Source organism: Perissodus microlepis, chromosome 8 (genome assembly GCF_051167445.1).
Source record: "Perissodus microlepis isolate ML-2025 ecotype Zambia chromosome 8, ASM5116744v1, whole genome shotgun sequence".
Lineage (NCBI taxonomy): Eukaryota > Metazoa > Chordata > Actinopteri > Cichliformes > Cichlidae > Perissodus > Perissodus microlepis.
Window position 1 is genome coordinate 13,466,530 of NC_140468.1, and position 23,815 is coordinate 13,490,344.

General features: G+C 40.7%; 3 protein-coding genes across 5 annotated transcripts in view; 1 reads left to right on the forward strand and 2 right to left on the reverse strand.

Annotated features, from left to right (window-relative positions):
- Positions 1 to 279: 279 nt before the first annotated feature.
- On the reverse strand, positions 280 to 7,408 carry fkbp10b (FKBP prolyl isomerase 10b). Its single transcript, XM_084937643.1, has 10 exons — positions 5,745 to 7,408; positions 5,339 to 5,484; positions 3,967 to 4,156; positions 3,603 to 3,748; positions 3,055 to 3,244; positions 2,775 to 2,920; positions 2,273 to 2,462; positions 2,020 to 2,162; positions 1,754 to 1,917; positions 280 to 750 (listed from the first exon to the last, which is right to left on the reverse strand). Exons 1-10 carry the CDS (start codon positions 5,939 to 5,941, stop codon positions 556 to 558), a joined length of 1,707 nt encoding a protein of 568 aa, XP_084793769.1. The 5' UTR covers positions 5,942 to 7,408; the 3' UTR covers positions 280 to 555.
- On the forward strand, positions 7,405 to 11,875 carry LOC146381572 (cartilage-associated protein-like). Its single transcript, XM_084937645.1, has 7 exons — positions 7,405 to 8,048; positions 8,493 to 8,642; positions 9,246 to 9,417; positions 9,623 to 9,751; positions 9,848 to 9,993; positions 10,080 to 10,163; positions 10,370 to 11,875. Exons 1-7 carry the CDS (start codon positions 7,587 to 7,589, stop codon positions 10,514 to 10,516), a joined length of 1,290 nt encoding a protein of 429 aa, XP_084793771.1. The 5' UTR covers positions 7,405 to 7,586; the 3' UTR covers positions 10,517 to 11,875.
- The window catches only part of adam11 (ADAM metallopeptidase domain 11), a 31,090-nt gene continuing 18,747 nt past the window's right edge, over positions 11,473 to 23,815 (reverse strand). The window contains exons 8-27 of one of the 3 annotated variants that reach the window (XM_084937641.1): positions 23,586 to 23,725; positions 22,462 to 22,536; positions 22,281 to 22,352; positions 19,744 to 19,910; positions 19,582 to 19,666; positions 19,399 to 19,489; positions 19,039 to 19,090; positions 18,809 to 18,908; positions 18,578 to 18,649; positions 18,352 to 18,444; positions 17,878 to 17,958; positions 17,741 to 17,791; positions 17,585 to 17,648; positions 16,991 to 17,096; positions 16,777 to 16,896; positions 16,411 to 16,579; positions 16,180 to 16,294; positions 15,189 to 15,279; positions 14,062 to 14,079; positions 13,212 to 13,331 (exon numbers count right to left, since the gene is read on the reverse strand). In XM_084937641.1, coding sequence (XP_084793767.1) covers positions 13,316 to 13,331; positions 14,062 to 14,079; positions 15,189 to 15,279; positions 16,180 to 16,294; positions 16,411 to 16,579; positions 16,777 to 16,896; positions 16,991 to 17,096; positions 17,585 to 17,648; positions 17,741 to 17,791; positions 17,878 to 17,958; positions 18,352 to 18,444; positions 18,578 to 18,649; positions 18,809 to 18,908; positions 19,039 to 19,090; positions 19,399 to 19,489; positions 19,582 to 19,666; positions 19,744 to 19,910; positions 22,281 to 22,352; positions 22,462 to 22,536; positions 23,586 to 23,725 — 1,778 coding nt within the window. In that variant the 3' untranslated portion in view covers positions 13,212 to 13,315. Of the gene's footprint in view, positions 13,332 to 13,366; positions 14,080 to 15,188; positions 15,280 to 16,179; positions 16,295 to 16,410; positions 16,580 to 16,776; positions 16,897 to 16,990; positions 17,097 to 17,584; positions 17,649 to 17,740; positions 17,792 to 17,877; positions 17,959 to 18,351; positions 18,445 to 18,577; positions 18,650 to 18,808; positions 18,909 to 19,038; positions 19,091 to 19,398; positions 19,490 to 19,581; positions 19,667 to 19,743; positions 19,911 to 22,280; positions 22,353 to 22,461; positions 22,537 to 23,585; positions 23,726 to 23,815 lie in introns of those variants that run through there. The other 2 variants (XM_084937642.1, XM_084937640.1) reach the window with 2 other exon arrangements.

Consider the following 23,815-nt stretch of genomic DNA (forward strand, 5'->3'; position numbering starts at 1 on the left):
AATCAGTCCTGCTGTAGCATTTCTTTCTATTACAGGTGTCTAATAACTCCTTTATTAATATATATTTTTAAATTGTTAACAATAGTTTGCAAGAAATTGAAACTAAATCGGTGCTTTTTAGTCTTAACACGTATGCTGGTGCTTTTCAAACAACGTTTTTACTGTTTTCTTGTCTGTTTCAAAGATTCCCATTAAAGTTACATCTATTATCTGGTGCAGAAAGCAGAGATGCAAGATCACAGTGAGGAAAGAAACAACAGATTGTAAGAAAAAAGGAAATGGTTTTTCTACAAACATTTTAATGAATGTGGTGTTCAGGGACAAATAAAGGTGCTTGTTTGTTTACAGCAATCAAACAGACAATTGTAACACACACCAAAAATGATAGTGAAAAAGATCTTCTGCACTTTTTTGTCATTTCAAAACTTGAAACCACTAAACCATGACTCTGTGTGGGGAAAAAAGTCTCTTGTTGCCTGTTTCTTGGTTGTTGCGTTTTTTTTGTACTGTGTTGGAGGTTTATCCCTGAGAGAGAACCAAACACTTTTGTCCTCATCACAACTCCTCGTGCCTTGCCTGTTCCCGCTCTTTGTCCTCATCCACTTTAAGTTTCAGCTCGTTGGCTGTGATCATGCCGTCTTTATTTCGGTCCTGGTTTTGGAACATGTCGGTGACGACCTGTTCCATGGTCAGCCCGGGCTTTATGCGACCTTTGCCCTCTGCCACCTGCAGCTTGATGAACTCCGCAAACTAAAGTTACAGAGATCGAGAACCATTAGTCACAAATTAGTCAGTGATCACCGTTCACTCGCCTGTTCTAACGCCAAAGAAAAACCCTTGTTTCACTATGTGCTTTTTTAATTCATATCAACTTCTGTGTCAAGAAAACAATATCGAACATAAATAATAATTATTTAAAATTACAATTTTAAAAAAATCTGTGTTGTTCTTAGTCTCACCTCCAGATGGCAGTAAAGTAAGTTGGGTACATTTCAGTGAGATATGCTACTTTTGCCTCTTGAATTTTTGTGTGTCGTCGCTTATCGTTAAGAAAAATCACGATTTCACAAGAAAAAAAATAAAATAAATCTTACAAAGTACAAGAATCAGTATTTTGATACATAAAACATTAACAGTAGCTAATTGTATAGTGTGGGAAACAGAAATGCAGGCTTATACAGCCTAGTAAGTGCAGGCTAAACTGGCTTGCTTGCATCTTGCCATATACAGAGGTGTGCCAGTCCATGCAGTCGGGGGCGGCAAAACCAGTTATTAGGTTTAGGAAATTGCTTTTTCACTAGGATCAGGTAGATGTGGACATTTTCCCCCTTAATGAATAAGTTCAACTTTTAAAAACGGCATTTTCTATTTACTTGCGGCATCTTTGTCTAATGCTAAAATTTGTTTGATAGATCTCAAACATGTTCGTGTGAGAACTATGCAAAAAACTAAGAAATCAACAAGGGGGTCGAATACTTTTTCACAACACTGTAGTTTGCGTAAAGAAAATTCAGTAAATACTTCATAAATCATATCGTGTTCAGTGAGCCTGCAGACTAAAAAAAACAGAACAGAGTTGACAAGTATGAATTAAACTAATGTTAAATAATAATGTGATTATAAAGGCGGAACACAGACATGATGTCAGTAGACATATTTTAAAAAAATCCAATGGTTACTTGGACTACTGATGTTGCTTTTCCTCACTGCCTTTTTTAAATCCTACTATGTGAAATGACAGTTGTCTACGTACCTCCTCCTGTGGCACCTCTGCATTCTTGTTTATGTCCAAGGCTTCAAACAGGTCTGTAGGAGTGTCCTCCAGCCACACAAACAGGTAACCAGGCGGCACGCCCTTCTCAAAGCTCAGCAGCTCTATGTCAAAGACCAACACGGCGCTGCTCGGCACACCAGCAGCTGGCAGAAAGTTAAAAACACAACTGTCAACATCTGTAAGATGGCAACTTTTACTAGTGCTATGGCCATAAACAAGCATCGGTCATACAGCAGAAATCTCACCTCCCCTTTCCCCATGGCCAAGGTGAGGTGGCACCGTTATCACCCTCCTCTCTCCCACACACATGCCCTGCAGGCCCTGATCCAGCCCGTCGATCACTTTGTCTGAGCCCAGGACGACGTCCTGAAGGCTGCCATAGTTGTGTCTGAGGACGAGGCCAGTTAGGAGACAAAACAAAAAGATGATGACTTATGCTGATCTAAAATTTGAATCGCTGTTAAAAGAGATGAGGATGTGCGTATTTGTGTGACCCACGAGGAAAAGAGCAGCGTGCCGTCCATGAGGGAGCAGTTGTAGTGGTAGCGGACGAGGTCGTTCACTTCTGTGGTCTCGTTACACACTTCGGGTCTGTGGATGACCTGGACAGCCACCGTGTCGTTGGGGTTGTGGAAGTCGATGACGTGGATGTCAAAGACGAGCACAGCAGAAGGAGGGATCACATCACCTGGTGAGACCATAGAGAGGTTTTATTTATTTAGTTTCATTTAACGTAAAACGCACATCAACTATGACCGTCCATGAGCCAATGATGTGATTTGTTATTGGTGTCTAGTTTTTGTGTCGTACTATAATCTATATATAAGCCAGGATAGGATTTATTAGGTATTATGTAGTAGCTTAACACTGCCATTTTACATTTTTATTATGCACTGCATTGACACCCTTAAGACATAATAAGATTTCTGTCAGTTTGAGTTGGTTTTATTTTCTGGAGGAGAGAACTTCCCTGACGCTTGGAAACTTTACACTGACTCACCTGCTCCGTTCTCTCCGTATGCCAGGTGTGGAGGAATAGTGATCTTCCTCTTCTCCCCAATGCAGAGTCCCAGCAGGCCCTGATCCATCCCCATTATTACGTACCCCATCCCAATGTAGGTGTTGTAAGTGCTGTTCCTCTGGTAGCTGGGGACAATAAAAAGGCCAAAAATGCAAGTTTATGTTTAAACCTTAAGCTGTATTGGCAGTGATGCGACAGTATTATTTCACATATAAAATGAAAATTAAGCTGCAGCCAAATCAGCAGAGCATGAGCTGACCTGGTATCAAAGGTGACTCCATTCAGGAAGGTGCCGTTATAGTGGTACCGAATGTAATCTCCGACCACGGACCTGCGAGTGCATGACTCCGGCACCACCTGGTTCTCAACAGTGATGTTATCCTTCGGGTTGTGGATGTCCACCAGCAGGACGTCGAACACCAGAGTCGCCTGAGGGGGAATCTCGTTACCTGGCAGACAGAAAAGTGGAGAATTTTGGATGTCACATCTACTAGTTGCAACATGCAAGTGGTTGGATATAGAGAAGAGTTTCATTTTTATTCATCTTTGATTTATTCAAAACTGCAAAGAAGAAAAAGGTTTGTGATACAACACAAAAAACGTTTAACTTCTGGTTCCACAGAGTATTTTGCAGCATCCTTAAGCATCAAAATCACATTGCCTACCTCGGCTTTAATGTTCCGTCTCAATTATTTGACTTATTCTGTTTGTAAAAATGATTTGCCTTCACAAATACATTGATCAGCCACAATTGGTCCCTTCTTGAATCAACATTTCAATCTCTTTATAAAATTCGGAGTTCCTCACCCGATCCCTTTTCTCCGTAGGCTTTGAACGGCGGGATGACGATTTTTCTGATCTCTCCCACACACATGCCCAGCAGGCCCTCATCCATGCCCTTGATCATCCAACCCTCACCTACTAGGGAGTTGTGTGTCTGTTTCCTGGTGTAGCTGCGTGGGGCTCATACAAGCGCAAAGTCAAACACACAACTTCACACAGACAACATACCTGGATGACACAGTACAGAGAAATTAGAGCTGTGATTTGGATTAAAGATTTGATGACTTAGACTTAGGGATAAAATTGCCTAAAAATATTGGTCCCATTCATTGAAGAAAGAGTCAATAAACATCTTCTTCAGAAAACAGTCACCAAAATCAGAATTCACCTGGAGTCAAAGACGGTGCCGTCGAGCAGAGTGCCGTTGAAATGATAACGCACAAAGTCAGTACGCATCACGGAGCGCTTGCAGTCTTTCGGAGTGGTGATGGTTGTGGTTACAACCAGGTCGGCCGTGTTCCACAGATCCAGCAGGTGGATGTCAAACACGAGGGTGGCGTCTGGAGGAACAACGTCACCTGAAAATAAGGTTGGATGACAGTTAGGTGGAAGCTGCAGACAGATATGGGTGGAAGCAAAACAAACATAACTTATGGTCACTAAGGCTTTCACACTGTGCTCCAAAATCCACACAAGCATTGATTTTACATGCATTTCCGTAAGTGATACATTACAGTTGAAATGGGATGTTGGTAATTTAGTTTCCGGCACTTTAACGACTACAAATACAGAAGAATAACTCTTGTTTAGATACATTTTGAGTGCCATTAAGTTTGCATTTCAACACTTGATGATGGTATTATTATCAAGTGTTGTATGACCCTCAAGCTGTTATTTTTGACTTTTCTAAATGTCATTTTGCTGCTACAGCAAGCCTTTGCATTTTTTATTTTATTTTATTATTTTTTAGGGCCTCTGCAGCCGATCCACCTCCAGAACAGTGAAGCCACCTTAACTCTTTACCCCTTGAAAGCCTACTAGGAATAACCCTCTCCTGGCCCTAGTTCAAAATGTTAGTGAGAGTGGTCTCTGCCTATGCAACCACCCTTAAAAAAACAAAACAAATAAACACAGAAACTATATAATGGTACAGTGAGTTGCCAAATAGTGTCTTTAAGGGGGGAAAGTTAGTAAGCCTGCTAAAGAAGCAACAGGCCTGTCTACAGAAACCAGAAAGCATTTCTATGCTGGACAACTGCCAGTTTGTGAAAACGTGATTACACAAGTTTGTTTGTAGATTTGAATCACATACGCATGACATCTGAAATGCAAACAGCCCACCAAGGGTAGCCAGGAAAACTATAGGCTATTTATGCACACTCTAAAACAGAAGAGCCACAAAGTAGCTGCTACGGAGCAAAGTTGAAATCCTGGATATGAGCTGTTGGTTAGAGTGGAAACTCTCTTGTGTGCTATAAAAACATTTTAAAAAGATCTAACTAAACAAGCCCAAATCATTATCATCTATGCAGTACATTGTTTTCTCTAGATTCACAGCTGCAAACTCTTTAATCATCCCACTGCCATATTGCAGTCCAAATTATTGTATGTGTCTACCCCCGTCTGCTGTGGGTTGCATTGAGTTGAGTTGGGGCATTTTTGCGCTGTACAAGTCTACAATGGGTATCAATAATCTATTGATAAAAACGTCCTTTGCAAATTAGTGCCTAATAATGTTCACACATGACCTCTGCACTCACCTGCACCGGTGTTTCCATAGGCCAGCTGTGGCGGGACGGTGATTTTCCTGCGCTCATTCACACACATGCCCTGCAGACCTTTGTCCATCCCCGCAATGAGCCGACCCTCCCCGATCAGGCCGACTTTAGCTGCTCCTTTCTGATGGCTGTGAAGGAAACAAAGGAACGTCACAAGTGGGTCAAGAACTCGGAGAGGGCTGCATCTGCGGAATGTGCATGTAGAGCCTCATTAACGGAATCTGCAAACTTGCTTGAACTTGTAAATCATTATCTCGGTATTTTTGACATTTCTAAATGTCATTTTGCTGCTACAGCCAGCCTTTGCATTTTGGGGATTTTTTTTAGGGCCTCTGCAGCCGACAATGAAGTAAAAACGTAGATTATAGCGTAATGTGGACCGACTCACCTCGAATCAAAAGTTTTTCCATCGATAAATGTTGCGTTATAGTGATAGCGGACGTAATCTCCGCTTTTCACTTCTCTGGCGCAGTCTTTGGGGATGAAGTATCTGTCCACGACTACATCTCCAAGCACAGGACTGGGGTTACACTCCACGAAAGAGCCGGAGATGAGAAGAAAAAAGGCAATGCAAAAGGAAAACATTGTTTGCAGAATAACTTAAAAAGGATTTCAAATAAAAACACCAAAAAATAAAAATTAAAAACATAAAACTTAAATCAGTTTAAGCCCTGCGTTGGAGTGCGCTCTTCACAGCGCAGAGGGGCCGGGCTGCAGATGTGGAGCTGGGCAGCGGTGTCTGAATGCTGTAAACGTGGACAACCTCCAGCTCGCTGTACAAACTTTTTTCTTACCATGGTGGAAGGAATGTGGGAGCTGGGAGAGGCAAGCCCCTCCGTCAAACTTACCACAATAAGAAAAGAAAAAAAAACATGAACTCCTTCAAAATAAGATATAGCCTTATAATAGCGGTAACTGCGTTTTACTGGGGAAAACACAAAGTAAAAAACAGTAATGATAAACATAACAGTACACAAGTCCCCGATCATCACGTGCTTTTTGAAATACAAATCACTCCAATCGCTTCCCACTGAATGTTTTTTCCTCACATTGGTTTATAATTTAACCAAACACAGGCTTTGAAAATTGTTCTAAATTTCCTCATTCTGGCCTTTGCTTCAACATTATCTCTAATGCACAAAATGTCATCTTTTCAGCATATAACCACTTTGAAGTCTGTCAGTGCGTCTGGAAACCTGAAAATGTAACGTTTGCTTTTTATTTTGAAATTAACGGCGCCTGTTCTTCTAGTGTGCCTTGACTCCTCAGCACCGCTGCACACAGCTGTGGGCAAACCGAATCGCCTCTCTGAGCCGTAAAGTAGCCCGAGAGCCTCAAATGTTCCAGCTTTTCATTAATGCCGTGAAGTTCTGGATCAGTCCAACTCATGTGGTGCTCACTTCCTTTACGTTGTCAAAAAAAATCTCAAAGAAACACCAACAATATAGCACTTATGTTTTGAAAACAAAAAAGATGTCACGTGTAGTGAAGTTTTATTTATCTGTACAAATGAAAACGAGCTCTCTATAGATTATATGTATTGCTTATTGCGTGATATTACTTAAATTTGAAAACATTAAATGGAACTAAAATGAATGACTTAAAAAAAAGTCACCTTGGTACGACACAGAGTAATCGATAGAAGTGATTTCAGATGTTTCTGTGTAGTCAACAGGATCTATGACGCATCCGTACCTACATTATAATTAATTAAGTATTTTCGGCTCGCTAACATTATTTTCTAGAACTGTGATGTTGTATTTGTTGCAATTTCTTCTGCCCTCTTGGCCAGCTCTCTCTTGAAAAAGATCGTTTCAAAGATCGGAATGATCTCGAATTGATATCGGTATAAGACATGTTAGACAGATTATAGGCCAATAAGTCATTTACAACAGTTTCAATATTGACAATCATTTCATAACCAATGCTGGAAGAGATTGTTTTTTGTTTTGTTTTTTGGGTTTTTTTTTGGCAGAACGCTTTTGGGTATGGCAGGCGCCGAGGGCGCACTGGAAATCCCTTTTACGCACGGTTATTGTGCCAAATAAAGAATCGCGGCGACTATAGGGACAGCTGTGGGCCTACATTGAGAAACTTGAGACAGCCGCGGCTGAAAGGCCCAATCCATGAATTCCAACAGACCCCTAAGCGGTTCAGCAGACCACCACCACCACACAGTAAACGGTAAAGCATTAAGACAGAAGACGGAGGACTGGGATGTGACCTCACCATGGTGACATTATGCGCAAAAGTAGACTCGCTGGTAACACTGCTTTGTGTGACCTTTGTTTTAATAACAAAGGCACAATATGAAAACTACAATTTTCGAAATTTTTCTGGAGAGGACCTCATGCCCCTCACCGCTGCGTACGGGAAGGCGCTGGATTATTACGCAGCTGGAAACTGGACGGAATCGATCCAGTACTTGGAATTAAGCCTACGTTTGCACCGGCTTCTGAAGGACAGCGTGAGACACTGCGCGAGCCACTGTAACTCGAGCAAGCATGACGACGAGTCTTTTGCTGGATACCCGGATCTCCGCGTCTACTGGAACGTTATGATGAAGGCGACCTGTCAGAAGAAGTGCAGGGCGCTTTTCCCCGCGTTCCAGCTGCCTCCTCCCGGCCGAGAGATCCTGGAGGATTTCAGCAGAAGATCTCCCTACAGATACCTGCACTTTGCTTACTCACAGGTCAGACAACCTCCAATAAATTCACCACACCCATTTATTTAAAGGTATTTGCAATATGTTAAACTACTATGTTTTTTGTTTTTTGTTTTTTTTAAATACTTCAGTTTGGTTTGGATCAATATATACATTCTGCGTGTAGACTAATGACAAATTAAAGAAAAATAATAGGTTGATTTTTACTTGGACGCGCAATAGAGCAGAAAACTTTAAACGGAGGCCTGCAACAATTGTCATGTTATCTTGGACCATGTGTAATATACCTCCAAATATTCCACTCTCTTGACTTTCAAATGTCGGACAAAAATAAATAATTCTAACTCCTGCAGCGATTTTTGCGGTGATTTTTAGTTTGTGCGATAGAAAAAACCCCAAAACAAAACAAACAAAAAACCCACAGACCTCTGTGCGCTATTTCACAACATCCAAAGTAATTTGTGTGCACAGCTGAATGACCTGCAGAGGGCGGTACCATGCGCCCACACCTTCCTCCAGAGGAACCCTGAGGACCAGCAAATGCAGCAGTTGATGGAGGAATACAAGAGCAAGTATGACCTGAGCGGCTACCTCATCGACCACGAAGAACGACCCTACGAGGTGAGAAGCGCTCAGCCATTGTTCTTTAAGTCTGGAAAAGCCTCACCTGCAATCTCTTAAAAAAGAAAAGAAAAAAAGGAGTATGAAGTCCAAGAAACAGTCGGAAATTGTTTAGATAAAGCAAAGAATGGATTCTACTAAACACTGACTGTATTTACTACATTGATCGAGTCAGTCCAAAAACTGTCCTGATGGAAAAGTCATTATGTTTTCAGTTTCAATGCCCCAAAGCAGATCTAAACTCCACTTGGAAAGAAAAACAGAAATACAAGCCAAAGCTTTTGTGTTGGCTCACACAGACTCCTGACCCAAACATGAATTCTTGACACGCTATCCTGCAAGAAACTACCTCACAAGTTGAAGTTATCTGCAAGGACGAGTGGGTACAAAATTTGTATAAAGCTTCCCAAACTTATGGATTCATGTGTTATTGGGGCTAACACATACAAATCAGAAAATAATGAAATACTTCAATGAGACTGAACTGCTTGAGATGTAGAAGGTGCTGTATTGGGCCCTTCTTTTATAAGTAATAGAGTGAACAAACTCTTTACTTGGATTATTTACAATTTGCCAGCTAATGGTTTCTAATTTTGTTTCCAGACGTCATTTCTGAGAGGAGTGAAACTTGTGGGTTCGGGCGACTACAGCAGCGGTGTTCAAGAGTTGGAGGAAGCTCTGTGGCTCTACTTCCAGGAATATGACCTGTGTCAGGCCGAATGTGAAGGGATCACTCAACTTTTACCAGACAGAGACTTCTATGCAGTCATAGCAGGTTGGTGTGTCATATTTAAAAATGTCCAGATTATCAATATACTCACTAATGAGCATCTAAACGACACTAAAATCTTCTTTAAAAATAAATCTAAATGTAAAAGCTGTGATTTTAGAATCAGAAATGATTCTGGATCCAGTGTTTCTTCCGTTTTTCAGCACACTTCTAGTTTCATGTAATCTGAATTCTTTCTGCTTGTCAACAGATGCCTACATTGACACATTAAGGTGCAAACTGAGGTGCGAAGAAAACCTGACACCGAATATTGGGGGTTATTTTGTAGTGAAATTTGTGCCCACTGTTTACCACTACCTCCAGTATGCCTATTATAAGTGTAAGTTCAGCATCATCACAGATTCTGAATATTCTTTCTCAACACTTTCTGCTGTTGAATCTCTGAGTGTTTGTGGTCTGTGTATTCTCTGCACAGTGAACGATGGACGCAGTGCCGTGCCCTGTGCGCACAGCTACTTCCTGTTCGAGCCTGAGGACCCAGTCATGAAGCAGAACCTGCTATATTATAAAGCCTACAGTCAACAGTGGGGGCTTCAGTCCAACCACTTTACCCCCAGGATGGTAAGATGAAAATTGGAAAAGTTTGTTGCAGAATAAAGTTGAATATCGCTCTATAATAATCATGCCACCAATCTTTGTCTTAACAGGAAGCTTTCAAACACTACAACCAGACAATAATGCAAAAAAAGATGTTGGCATTTGCAGAAACATACTTCAGTCTGTCTGATGAGGTGAGCTTTATACAAAAACAGCTCATTCTTTGGCCACATAAGAGCTTAGATTGGCTGAAATGCTGAATGAAATCCCTTAAAAACATTGATTATCCAATATAATCCAGTATAATCAATTTGATGTTTATTGAACATTCAGGGAGAAGTTTTGTGGCTGCATGTTTTAGCACTTTGTAATGTAATTGCGATCTGGATCGTTCTTCCAGGACTTTCTAGGACCAGAGGAGGTTGCACGGTCGGCCCCAGACTCGCCTGATGCTGAGTTTGAAGGTATTGGAGATTATGAGGAGTCAATTTACGCAAACTGGAAGCAACTGAAGGGCAAAGGGGATGCTGGCGAGTCAGACATCTGAAGATTTTCTGGAGTTTACAGAGAATAGTCTGACTATAAGACTATAAATAACCACTTGTTACAACCAAGGTATGCAGAAGAGCGTCTCTGAATGTGCAACACAGTGCCACTCCTGTCATTAAGAACAAGAAACTGAGGCTACAATTCACACAGGATCACCAGAACTGGACAACAGAAGCTAGACTGGAAAACTATTGTAGTCTGATGATTCCCACAATCCGGGTTTCTGCTGTGACATTCAGACAGTGGGGTCATAATTTGGCATTAACAACATAAAAGCGTGGATCCATCCTCCCTTGTAGCTACGGATCTGGGTTAGGATTATGGTTAACACATCATGTCACAAAGCTCAAATCATCTCAAACGTTTCGTGAACAAGACGATGAGTTCACTGTACTCAAATGGCCTTCACAGTCACCAGATCTCAGTCAAACAGAGCACCTTTGGGATGTGGTGGAATGGGAGATTCCCATCATAGATGTGCAGCAACTGTGTGACAATATGTTGATAGACCAAAATCTGTGATAAATGTTTCCTGCACCTTGTTCAATCTATGCCACAAAGAATTAAGCATAAGCAGTCCTGAAGGTAAAAAGAGACCCAACCCTGTGCTAGCAGTACCTAATAAAGTGGCTGATCAGTGTAATTAGACTTTAAAACTAGTAATATTGTAGCTGTCACAACAAGTCGTGTCATTATGAATTATGAACATGAAACTGAAGTAGCAAGTTAGTCAGCGTTGCACAGATGGTCAACCAGATATTTACAAATTATCAAATACTTTCAAGCCAGATTCAGTACAGTATAATACAGTATATTAAGCAAGTCGGTAACATTGTATTAAAATTGTTTAGCTGTAAACTTAATCTAATGTAACACAAACAATCAGCAACAAAAAAGTTTAATTATATCTGGATTCATAGCAGCAGACACTCATGCAGTGGATCACAGAGTCACTCGAGTTCAGGTAGGTTTTATTATGGATTTTAATATACAGTAATACGAGTATTTACACTGAGAGCCAGGTTACCTAAAACTAGACAATGTTGGCTTTTAATAGTGAGTAGTGCCAAAGTCCTTTTAATAAGTCAAACTACAGCGTGCGATCACAGCTACAGTAAACATGGTGTGACCTGAGCTTCCAGCACAATCAAGGACAGACATGTCCTAGAGATTTTTTCATGTTTCTACAGCGTTTATGGGTGAAAGAGTCCAACTGTAATTAAATAGATATGTTAACCCTTTAAATGAAGCCTGTGGTGACAAATATTGAGCACGTGTGACGTTATATACTGTTAAAAGTCTTTTTCTTGTCTACAAAAACAATTTATTAAAGTTATTTTCAGGAGGCAGGAACCTTCACTAGAGATCCTCGTGTGATGGACTTCAACTCAACGTATCAACACTCCTTTAACGCTCCTTTAGGTTGGCTGGCAGTGTAACTCGGATAATTTCTTCTGGCACCTGTGCCAACGACTCTTAATGCTATTATTGATAAAATACAGCTTTGTGTGACAATCACAGGAGTATAAGCCTCTAAACCTGATCGACACGCTCTGATACTCAATTTTTTAATGCACTTATATACTGCTCATTATGTGGATCTGTTCAGTCAGAAGTATATAACCTGTAACCATTTAGAGACAAAGCATAATCAGCTAACCCTCAGAAGCCAAATTAATAATTCATGTACATTTCTGGACTTGAGGGAGATCCTGCGAGACAGCTGTGTTGTCTCGTTATCATTTTTCAGTGTGAAAATCTAATACTGGCATGTATAAAACACACGGCCGTAGCCTGAGTGAGAGCCAGTGACATTTCTGAGCATTCGGAGAAGCTGAGATTTCCCCTAAGATGCAAAGATTTGCATCTCTTCTCGCTGATTAAATCATCCAAAACAAGCAGTTTCAGGCGGTAAGAGTCTTCTCTCTTCAGGCTTGTGCTTCCAGTCAGAGCGGCAGTGAGTCACTGCTGTCTAAAGGGGTCGGTACATTATATACAAACAGCACCCATGTTCAGCATACATGTATGCATACAGTATAGTTTGTATGCGGATTACAGGATCATACAGCGGGATGAAACATTGGGTGCATACATGTGCAGCTGGCCATCCAACACCATCCCTCGCAGGTTGGAACTACACGTTCATACATTAGCAATTATTATGTAGAAGCATTGATTTAGGATTAGGAAAGGAAGCATAAGGGGAGAAATTATGGCTATTACTCTGGAATGTAAAGGTCTACAAAACAAAACCCTCATCTAGACAGACAAGATGTCAGCAGCCTGATATTTTTACACTTCTATTACAGCTAAAGTCACACTTCTGAGAGGAGGTGGTTGTGCTCTCCACGAGGTTAAATATGTAACTGTTCTCTAATACAAGGCTTCATTAAACAAGTCAAGACTGAGCGAGGTGCATGGCCTACCTTCTGTGAAATCATTTAAAGGGGTGAAGCTTTTTAACAGTCAGTACAGCAGAAGACCTGCTGTGACCTGTCGAAGCGAAAAAAAAAAAAAGCTGTGTGTGTCCCAGACAAAAAGAAATAAAGATGTGGCAAAATGAAACAGGAGGAGGTGACGGCAGCAAAAGTGACTCAGACAGCTACAGCCAGACTTTATGGTCTGTAGGAGTGCCCTCAGAGCTTCCATACTCCTGATTTATTTTTCCAGGTGGCTTGAGTACCAACATAAGAAACAGGAAAAATCTGAGGGCCAGTAATGGAAGACATCTTTGTTTTGTCTCCTCAGAGTGGACTGCACACAGTGTAAGGAAGATAGGACAGCAGAGAGATATGACTCAAACTCCCTTAGATCTGGAAAGAGAAGAGGAATGGGGTGGAGAAAAAAAAAACAAGAGGAGAGGATAAGGAAGATAAAGAGGTGGGAGAAGAAGATAAAGATTGAGTCCCAAACTGAAAAGCCAAAGACGAGCCTTTCAGTTTTCTACAATGTAAATGACACAGAGGCAAAAACTGAGGAGAAGCAAACAGCAAATGTTTATCTTTGCTCGAAAAACTGCTTTAATGACTAATTTAAAAACAGCTGCCAATTAATTTTCTGTTTACTAATCACTAAAGCAGACAGAAGATCAAAATATTTTTTTAAAAAAAACTTCATTAATAAAAAGTGAAGCTTTTATTAATGAAATGATACAAATCAACACAGAAGCTATATGCTAGGAATGGCAACCAACTCTGAAGCGGCACGCAGCACAAATAAAAATGAAGCAAACTAGGATAACACAGTGAATAGGAGTTTGTATATTTTATGAATGGGTACTGCAATATGCACAGGCTATATAAAGACTGTAGTATGTGGCATTGCTTTATGCCATTGTCGCTATACAAATACACATTAATAAAAAAAAAAAAAGATCATAAATGAGGAAAAATAAGAATAAAGAAGCAGGTAACAGATACAAGTGAGAGTCCTTAGAAAAAGGACAGATGATTCTTACAAAACAGATGGCAATACAGTGATATAATCATCAGTGGTTTAATGATGTCCCAGCTTTGGGATCAGCTCTGAAAGGTGGGATCGTACCTTCCTTTCCGGATATTTCTGGACCGGAAGTGATGCAGGAAAAAGATAAACAGGGACAGCAATATTATCAACTTTGGTGTTCAAGGAGCAGTGTGATAAAAAAAACAAACAAAAAACAAACAAACCACAAAACGAAACACAGTGCCGAAAAACCGGCATTTACTTCAAATCTCACATCTTCATCTTTTGCTATCAACAAAGTAAACTCTACTGCCTGCCGGTGCAGGATCTGTCCGGGTAGATACAAGCTATAGTTATGAGATGAAGGCAAAAGATTATGACGAGCGCATCCGTTCCTCTGCATACTGCAGGCGTGCCACGGCAAAGCTAGCATGAGACAAGACAAAGCGGATAAAGCAGGCAGAAGAAAGACGATTGGGAGTCAAATCCAGCTGTGCACACTGAACTATGGAGAGACGTGCTTTCTAATAAGGGATTCTAATATGTGCACCAGTATGCCAGAGAAAACTTCAAAGAGAGCCTCACCAATGCAGCAAAGCACTCCTAACATCACTAAAGTGAGCTGTTGGTGCCATGCAGAGAGGAGGAGAGGGCTGCAGAGGTCTGAGCATACCCAAACATACCCATTGAATTGCTGAGGTCAGTCTGACATGGGAGCTTACAGCAGTTTCACTATCTTGGACAAATTTACCTGAAAGAATAGCAACTAACTGTTGATTAATAAACTGGGTTTTTTTTCTTGAATTAACTGTATTAGGTAGAAAAACATGCCCTCAACAAGTTCCTGTCCTCAGAAAGCTCAGCCAACAAGCCCAACCCTAATTTTGTTACTCTTCTTCAAATAGGAGTCAAATTCTAATCATCATCATCATCTCATGCCATGATGCAAGTTTCAGGGAAGATTTTATGTAAACAAAACAAAACAAAACAGCGAGCTACTGAAATGCTTTCATTCGTGCCAAATTCCTCGACATACCCACAGATGGTGAACCATCTACTGCACATCCACCCGCTTTAAGAAGAAACCCACATGCTCTCTTGTGGTGAGTATGGATCAGGCTGCAAGCAGAGAAGCGTTCAGCAGCGAGCTGCAGGCAGGCGTCTACGTTAGCTGACAGAAGGAACACGGCAGGCACACACAGACGGAGGCATGCCAGAGCTCTTACTTAAATCCCCAACCAGTTCCCCCCAGGATTATCGCCGCCAGCAGAATAGCCCCAGCAACCGAGCCTATGATGATATTGGTACCACTGGGACCTGTGGGAGCGAAGGAAGAGGCATGTAGGCATGCTGAGAACCAATAAGTGACTTTTTGGGTACATATGGAAAATAAAATAGGCTTCATGTTCTGCACCACATACAGTCAGGTCCTTAACTATTTGGACAATTACACTTTTTTTTTCGCCATTTTCCTCCTCTTGAAAATGAGGGACTGCATAAAAATGGCTCCAATTTCCAAACAGTAAATCCAATAGTTTGTTAAAGTTGACAGTCGGCACTTCAATTAAATCTTGATGACTTAATTTAAATTAATCTGGTAGTGCACAGAGGTTATAAATTACAGAAAAAAGTATCACACTTATTGAAATAGCTGTATATTAGTTTGATTTAAGAGATGGGTAAGGGTGTAGGTGTGTATGTAGATGATTTTCTGTTTTAAAACATTTTAGTTCATGTTCATAGATCAAAAATGAAACTTTAGAAAATCCTAGTACAACCCCAACCAAAGTTTAATTTTTCTGTTTGTTTATTTTTTAAAAATTAAATAAAAGTCTATTATTACTCCTCCAAGTTTTATTTTGAATTTTTTTTCTTTGTTCTGTCTCCTTTTTTGCAACCACATGTTGTTAAGCTCTGCTGGATTCACTGTAGCTGCAGTTTGTTGTTGAAGAGAAAACAAATGCACTATAATTATTTAATATTTTTTTAAATTAATTGTTGCATCTTTTCAATAAATTATTAAACAACTAAATATTATAAAAAGCACATCATATTAAACAGCATGAATAGGTATGAACTTAAGATACGGACTTCAGATACGAAACCGACTTCTGCAAATGATTAGATGATCAAAAAGCAAATGAGCTCCGTTACTTTAGTGGAGCTGGCGGTGCAGAGTCTGTCTGATGAAAGGACTAAACTGCTCTGTGAGGTTACCTTTGTACTTCTCTGGGCCATCTGGCGAGGTGGGGGTTGGGATCGGGTCAAACACACTGCAGTCCTTCCCGGTGTAGTCTGGATCACAGATACACTTCACCTCGTTACTGCACGTCTGCAGGACACAGAGGACGAACATAGTCAAAGCTTTATAAATGAGATGAAGTTCTAAAGTCCAAATTTGAAACAAAGGAAGCTCCGAGGTGGGACAGATGGTGGTTGTGGACTCACCCCGTGGTGGGAGCAGATACGCAAGGATGAGGATCCAGGGCAGGTGCTGAGGTTGAAGGTGGTAACGGGGAGGCAGCGACGCTCCAAACACATCATGTTCGGCCCACATGGTGTCCCATCTTCCACATAGCCCAGATCCAAGCCATCGTCCAGCACTGCGTGACCACCCCTGTGGGTCAGACAGTTATGTCAAATCATACTTACCTAATATAATAATGTCTTCATGTGCAATCTTTTCCAAAAGGCTAATTTTCTGAGTGCATTCATCCACTACTGACAGGACAAAGAACTAATATAGGAAAAAAAAAATAGATGAAACTGACATTTTTTCATGCCGAGGTTTTGAATTTCATCAGGCTGCCTCACCTGCAGTCCAGGTATCTGCTCTGATGGTGGATGGTCAGGCTGGTGACCTTTCCCTGCAGCTCGCCAAATCTCGGTCTGTCTGTCAGATTGGTGCAAAGCAGCAAACCACACAGAACATCCCTGATGCAGGAAACCGAGAAAAGATGGAACAATAAAAGCTTAAAAATATTCCAGATAATCTAATTATAGGTCACAGAAAGTTATATTCACTGACTGTTTATTGCACGGCACCCATCCCTGGCCACTGGAGTGTGGACCACAGTTTCCTCTCTCTGTGCCCTCAGAGTTCAGCTTTTCATAGCAAAATCTGTCAGCTGAGTCTGGGAAAAGAGAACAAACTCGCATTTATCAAAAAAAAACCTTACAGTGAGTGTTACAATTAACTTATTAAGAAGATGTAAAAACACAGAGGTTATGGCCAAAGAAAAGCGTTAGCATGAATAGCCATTAACCTCCTAAGACCCGGACTCTTCCAAAGCATGCATTTTTAATTTCTCTTTGATATTTGGGCATATTGGCACTCGATGAATGTAAAAAACAAATTACCAGATTTTTCTTTTAACCTTATTTTTGTTTCTAAGAAAAATGAGAGCCACATATGAGGATATTCGTTTAAAATTTTGATAGAACAGTGGCAGTATAATGTCCTTGTAAGTGGATATCAGGCCCTTGTAGAGTAAAATTGAGTATTTTGGTCTAAATAACCCAAAATGTGATGTCCACATATGTGGACGCCAGGTCCTAGGAGGTTAAAGGGCAATAAAAAAATAAATCAAGAAATAAAGCTCAATATCAAATCCAAACCTACTGAAGCCCCACAGAGTCTTGCACTGGCTATCTCTGGTCTTGCAGCGACCTCCATAACAGCGACCCTGGCAGGGAAAAGAGAGGAATTAAAGATGCAGAGCAGATAAGAGAGGGAGGGAAGAATGTGCTATTAAATATAACTGTAATTGAACTTTACTTGGCCATCTTCACACGTGTAGCCATCCAGTTTGTGGACATTATGGGGACACTGGAAGAGAAATAACATCATCTGCCTTTTTAGAGTCACTGTGGGTGTTAGATCTCTGAATTTCTCTGCAGGGTGCTCTTTTTCACCTGGCTCGAGTCTCCTGTGCAGGTCTCAGGAATGTCACAGTCATTCACAGCACTGCGGCACGTCACCCCTCTCAGCTCATACTGCATCAGCAGCAGAGGAGAACACAAATGTGAGACATGTGGAGGAATGGTGCACGCAAAATGAGATGGACACACAGTCAATCTGTGCTATCTAGTTAGCTCCTCCAAGTCCAAAGCTGGTCTACAGCTGTGAGCTCTGTCAGCCCTCTCCCCACAGAAGTCAAGCTCCATTTAAATGTTTAATTTTGCCTCAGTTATGGAGGAAATAACAGTCCTCTGTTAATGAACCAGCAACATTGGCTGCACCTCTACCAAGATTTTATATCAGTTTGCACCATCGTAGCATTTCCAATCAGTCTGACGGAAATGCAACCTTATATTCTCAGATAAGGTATCAGCACAGGGATCTTGGGGATGGAAAGAATTATGCTTTAATGCATTAAAACAGCTTACCTTACAGTCCCTGCAGCAGAGCCCATTGCTGCACATGGCATTATGGGTAAGAGTGCACTTTTTGCAGCAGTTGGCTCCACTCAGGGTGCACTCCTACAGGGAAAGAGAGGGTTTTCTTTTAGGTCCTCACATCCCAAACTCATAACTAATACCTACACTTACAATCTAACACAGTATAAAGACAAAACTAATTAAACCATCGTTGAATTAATTAGTTTATGCTCACCACCAGTGATCCACAGTCGCATTCCTCTCCAAGCTCTACATACCCATTGCCACACTCTGATGGGTCTAGGAGCTACGTGGGAAACAGACGGTAAAAACACATTTCTAAAAGGCACAATGTGAATCCATTCAGTCTATAGCAAGAAATGAGAGTTTTTCTTATATTTCTATCCCTACAAAAGAGATTAATCTTGACCTTAAGAGCCTCTGATAGTAACTGACTATCTCTCACCTTTGTGGGCTTGTTAAAGAGGCAGCTGCCTCCTCCCTGCTGGAGGAAACGCAGATACTCATCTATACTACAGCGAGAGAACTTCCTTGGCAGGTAGTAGCTGATTAACACAAGAAACAGAAAATATTTAGCAATTTATCAATTAACTGAAAAATCTGTTGAAAATCAAAAGACATCTGTTTTTGCTCAGAATTCTTACTAAATGTACAGAAAAGTTAATTTATTGTTACCCTGTATCCTCCATGATACAGCCCAGCCACGGATCTGGACACCTGCAGTCACCTGGAGAAAAGAAAAACAAGCCTGTGCTGAAACTGAGGATGTGCTTGTTATACCTGAAACAGTGAGATGATGCATTTGCTCAGTGATAAATGTATAAGAATAGGCTCAGTGGGCAAATTAAATGAGTGCTGTTTATTAGATTTCTTACGGTGGTGGAGGGATGATGATTTGGGCTCGTTTTAAAGCCACAGGATCTGATTATCTTGCAGTCACTGAGTCTAACATGATCTCCTCTGTATGCCAAAGTATTCTAATCTCAAATGTGAGTCTTGTGCAAGGCTTTAGTTCAGCTCTACACTGAGTTTTACCAGCAGCTGTTCGCTCCTTGTTCCTTAGCATGCCGATGTTCTGACCAAGACTCTGAGACAATGTGATGGCCATAGGACCCACACTACCAAACTGAAGAAACACACAATCAAACACGCTAATAATTATCCTCACAAATATCAATATTTAGAAGTTTAGCAGACAGTAGAGAGCACAAATGTCACCTCATTGATCCCTCCACCCCGAGTCAATGAGCAGATGCCCCCAATGTAGGCTGCCTCGCTGCGGCTGCTCATGAACGTCCTCCCACTGTGGTAAAGACAAGACTGTTAGGAGAGAAGGAGAGCAAGCCGGAGGAGGATGAGGACGAGAAAATTAAGACTCACGAGAAGAGATGCACAGCATCAACGCGCTCCTTGATGCTCTCCTTCCTGTACTTCATGAAGTCACGCAGGGTGAGCAACGGGTCATCGCCGACAGCGACCCTGTTTTCAGATGACCAGGTTTCCATGGCTACCAGGACGATGCGAGTGTTGAGCTGCTCCTTGTAGATCTAAAAGAGATAATCAGCACGTGATTGCGCATCCTCACCTGGTATGTAATCAATCATTTAAGTGCCCAATTTCTGTGAACAGTTGCAGTAGACCCCTCTGAAAGGAAGAGGGTGCTGTGGGATAAGGCTGTGGACTAGTTCCTTCTTTATAATAGAGTACAACAGCTCAGTCTCGAAGAAAAATAGCTCGTCTTAGATGGTTCTGTCTATTTTATTTAATGACAGCTTCATGAAGCAGTGTCAATTAAATTTCCATATAAAATCTTTTGTCAAAGCCAAATTTGTCATGGTTTAGGTAGGAGGTCATTCAGTATTGATACATATTGGAGGAATATGCAAATCACTAATATTCCCAGTGCAGCTGGTTAAAGACGCTTCAGCTAGACCGCAACACGTAAACCATCTTTCACTCATCCTGGCAACGTTTCCAATGTAACCTTTTGCCGTCTACCTAAAAATCCCTGTCAGAGCTGGTTAACTCCAGATCAACCCTCCAGATAATTCCATCTGAAATCTTTGGATACAATCTGTTACGCTTAAATGTGCTATATTAATTCATATTTATGAATAATAATGATTTAAATTGTGCAATATTGCATATAATGGAGACAGTTGTATCCATCTACTTCAGTGATGGAGAAGGAAGGCAACAGCTGGTTGCCACAGAAACCGTCACTGTCCCCAGCCAGTGACGGGTTTCACATGCTGAGGACAAAAGCATGGAGTGATTTTTTTTTTTTTGCTCTTCATTTGGCTGTTTTAGAGGATAATCATATACAATCGGCTCCATTCCACACACGGCAGGAAAAAGGTTATTATATAAATGATACAAAAGGTTCACAGTGAGTGCTGAGGTTTCTGACTGTAAAGATTCATTGCTTTACTCCGTTCATAATAAACATCTCCAAAATAATTCATCCTCAACTATAAGCACCATTTGTCCTACTTAAAATCTAAACATGCAACATTTTCACTTCTGTTTGATGTGCAATACTCTGCAAAAGTCTTGGATCAGCCCTCATTTCTTCATATTTTAACAGGAAAATGGGAAATAAATGGGCCATTTATTGAAACGTGCAAACACACATGCAAAAATAGTATAAAAAGGTAAAAATAAAGGTTGAGAGTGAATATGATTATCTTAACTCTTCAACACAGGCTGAACTCTACTAGTCAAGCTTTCCTGTGATTTCTTTAAGTAGCCTTCAGAAATAGTTCACCAGGCTCATTGAGGACAAAAAAAGCTCCTCTTTGGATGTTGGCTGCTTTTTGTTCTATTCTGTCAAAAAAATTCCCATATTGCTTAAATAATGTTGAGGCCCGCTCTGTGGAAGCCAGTCCATGACTGATGGTGCTCCGTTGTGTGCTTTTTCTATCCAGGTATGCTTTTGCTGCACTGGCAGTATGTTTGGGATCATTGTTATGCTAAGAATTTAGGCCACTGTCAATCAGAGTAAAAAAAAAAAAAAAGAAAAGAAAAAAGGCTACAAATGGCTGTAGACACTCACTGTTGTAGCTCTCTCGACCTCCTCCATACATACTGATCATATTTTTGGTTCAAATTAAAAAGATTGAATTCATCCCATTTCTTAAAGACATGACTTCCACATACTGTGGCTACTTCTTTTGTCCTCCACTTTTCCATGCCAATCCCATTTTTCAGTTGACAGCTCTTTGAGAATCACCTTGTTGGTGCAAAAATACTATTTTATGTCTGTCAAACTGATATTTTTGACACTTTTAATAGATTAAACTAAAGAAATTATAACAAATTATGTGCTTTAGCAACAGACTGCTAGTAACAACATGCCTAAAGACACCATTTAAGATACCTCTTTGGTTTTTTGCTAAGCTGTCATGTGTGTAGACACATCCCTTGATTAAGGTGCCATTTTTTATGCTTGAATGATTTATGGGCGAGTGTTAAACATTCCTCTCAAAAAAGTCAGATACATGAAAAAGAGTGAAAAAGCAGCCAATGTCCAAAGAAAACCTATTGCATTTGAGAAAAAGAAATAAATAATAATGGACATGGCTTAAAAACAAAGTCACAGTAAAATGGCTTGTAGGACTTTCCCAAATACAAAACGGCAGCTGTCCAACTCAGAAATGTTTCATCTGCCAGAAAAGCCTCTGAAATGTGGCAGCAGCCATAAAGAAAGCTTGAGAGCCCCTGATTCAATATGAGGGAAGCCATGCTTAAAGAGAAAACAATCAAAACATCAAGAACTCAAAAATTTTAAAAACGTACAGATTTTTTGTTACATTTATACCATCTACACCTGTCCTTTAAGCACTGAACATCAAAGGTTTTATCTGCTGCAGGGCTTAAAACTATTCTTATTAAAAATATAAAAATAAACTCCTCACCAAATCTGCCATGTTCACCACCGATTTAGAAAAAATCTTCGTCTGCGTGGTCGACCGGCGTAACTGCACAAACTAAAAAGAGAAGACCATGTTACTGCAAGACTCACAATCAATTATTATCACTCCTGTTACTCAAACAAGGCAAAAGAGAACTTGTGGGAGCTGCCGGGTTCACAGATACCAGTTCATAATCGTTGACCACCATCAGCTCGATGTACTTGGTCTCAGTCTGGACGGTGCGTTGGCCTCGCCTCACCTGGAAGAGGGCAAAATAAAATCCACAGAGCCAGACGTTTGAGCGTGCTGTCACTTTAACCTTGATACAAGATAAACAGACAGAACACCACAACACACACACACATCACAAAACCAGCAGGTGGAACTATTACTCACACTGCATGCGTGCACACATGCTGACACTGATGAAACTCTAGAGTTTGTCCTTGAAAAGGCAACACAACGTGGAGATCATTCATTCATAAGCAGATTTTAGTTACTTCTGCCTGAAAAGATCGACTGCAGCGTGAGCATGTGATCGCTTTAGATGTTTGATAGAAAGAAAAAAAATGGCTCTGAAAAATAAATGTGCTCAGGTGGGTTTTCTTTGTTTTGTTTTTTTTAAATACTCAGACCTAAGTACAGCATGTTGAGCAAACAACTGTCATCACATTTTGATTCTAACTTTATTATAGTGTGATTAGTCTAGAGAGCACGAGACTGACTTATCTCAACTGAAACCAGCTTTGCACTCATGAAAGAGCCCATTGATCACAGGTAAAAATGGGGCTTGCTGCCACTGAAGGTCATTTTTTAATTTGTAGTACTTTGGATAATGTTGAAAAATGAAAAGTTACAGGCAAAAAAAGAATTTTATTACAGTTGTTTTTAAGTCTGCTCTGAGTTAGCCTGAAAGATGCATAGAGACATCAGTGCAAAGCCAAACATTCACCCTGTGAAGGTAAAATTAATGAGGAACCATAAAGGCTGTCGCCCAGACAGACATCTCTTCAACTTCACACCTTCACTTCTTTGTACGGGTCTACGAGTCTAAACAGAGTTCAAATTTATTCCAGAGGTGTTGCCTGAGAATTTTTTTTCTTTTTTTTCTAGGACTGTTTTTAATCAGAATTTAAAATGAGTCATATCATCATCTGACTTATTTGTAAAATATTAATTTCTCCTCACTGATGATTCTCTGTTGGTGACTCTCTCAGCATTGCTGCTGCCAACATGATCCCAGCGGGCCAACTGTGTGTTTGGAGGTGTGTGTGCAGATAAAGAATCAGAGCTTGAAGGAAAACTGACTTGTCTTCTTGAGCGTCGAAGACCTTCTGTGAGCATCGGCTTTTCTTCGGTAGACCAGTTGACTTCATCGCTTAGCTCGCCATCCTCTTCGCTTTGCCTGCGTGACTGCATCTTAGCCTCTGTGCTGTTCATGGAGCATCCTGCAACACATAAGCAGACACCACTGAGAGGGAAAAGTGGCTGTTATCATTCCAGTGATGGATGCAACCATGTATTTTAGTCCAGTGATC

Bases quoted from the DNA above. Each gene is read 5' to 3' on its own strand.
- fkbp10b (XM_084937643.1), bottom strand. From the start codon at position 5,941: ATGTTTTCCTTTTGCATTGCCTTTTTTCTTCTCATCTCCGGCTCTTTC. The intron at 3,245-3,602 runs GTGAGGAACTCC...TCTGTCTGCCAG, and splicing joins CTACGGAGAAAAGGGATCGG to GTAACGAGATTCCCCCTCAG. The intron at 2,163-2,272 runs GTGGGTCACACA...CCTCGTCCTCAG, and splicing joins GGCACGCTGCTCTTTTCCTC to ACACAACTATGGCAGCCTTC.
- LOC146381572 (XM_084937645.1), top strand. From the start codon at position 7,587: ATGGTGACATTATGCGCAAAAGTAGACTCGCTGGTAACACTGCTTTGT. The intron at 8,643-9,245 runs GTGAGAAGCGCT...TTTTGTTTCCAG, and splicing joins ACGAAGAACGACCCTACGAG to ACGTCATTTCTGAGAGGAGT. The intron at 9,752-9,847 runs GTAAGTTCAGCA...TTCTCTGCACAG, and splicing joins CCAGTATGCCTATTATAAGT to TGAACGATGGACGCAGTGCC.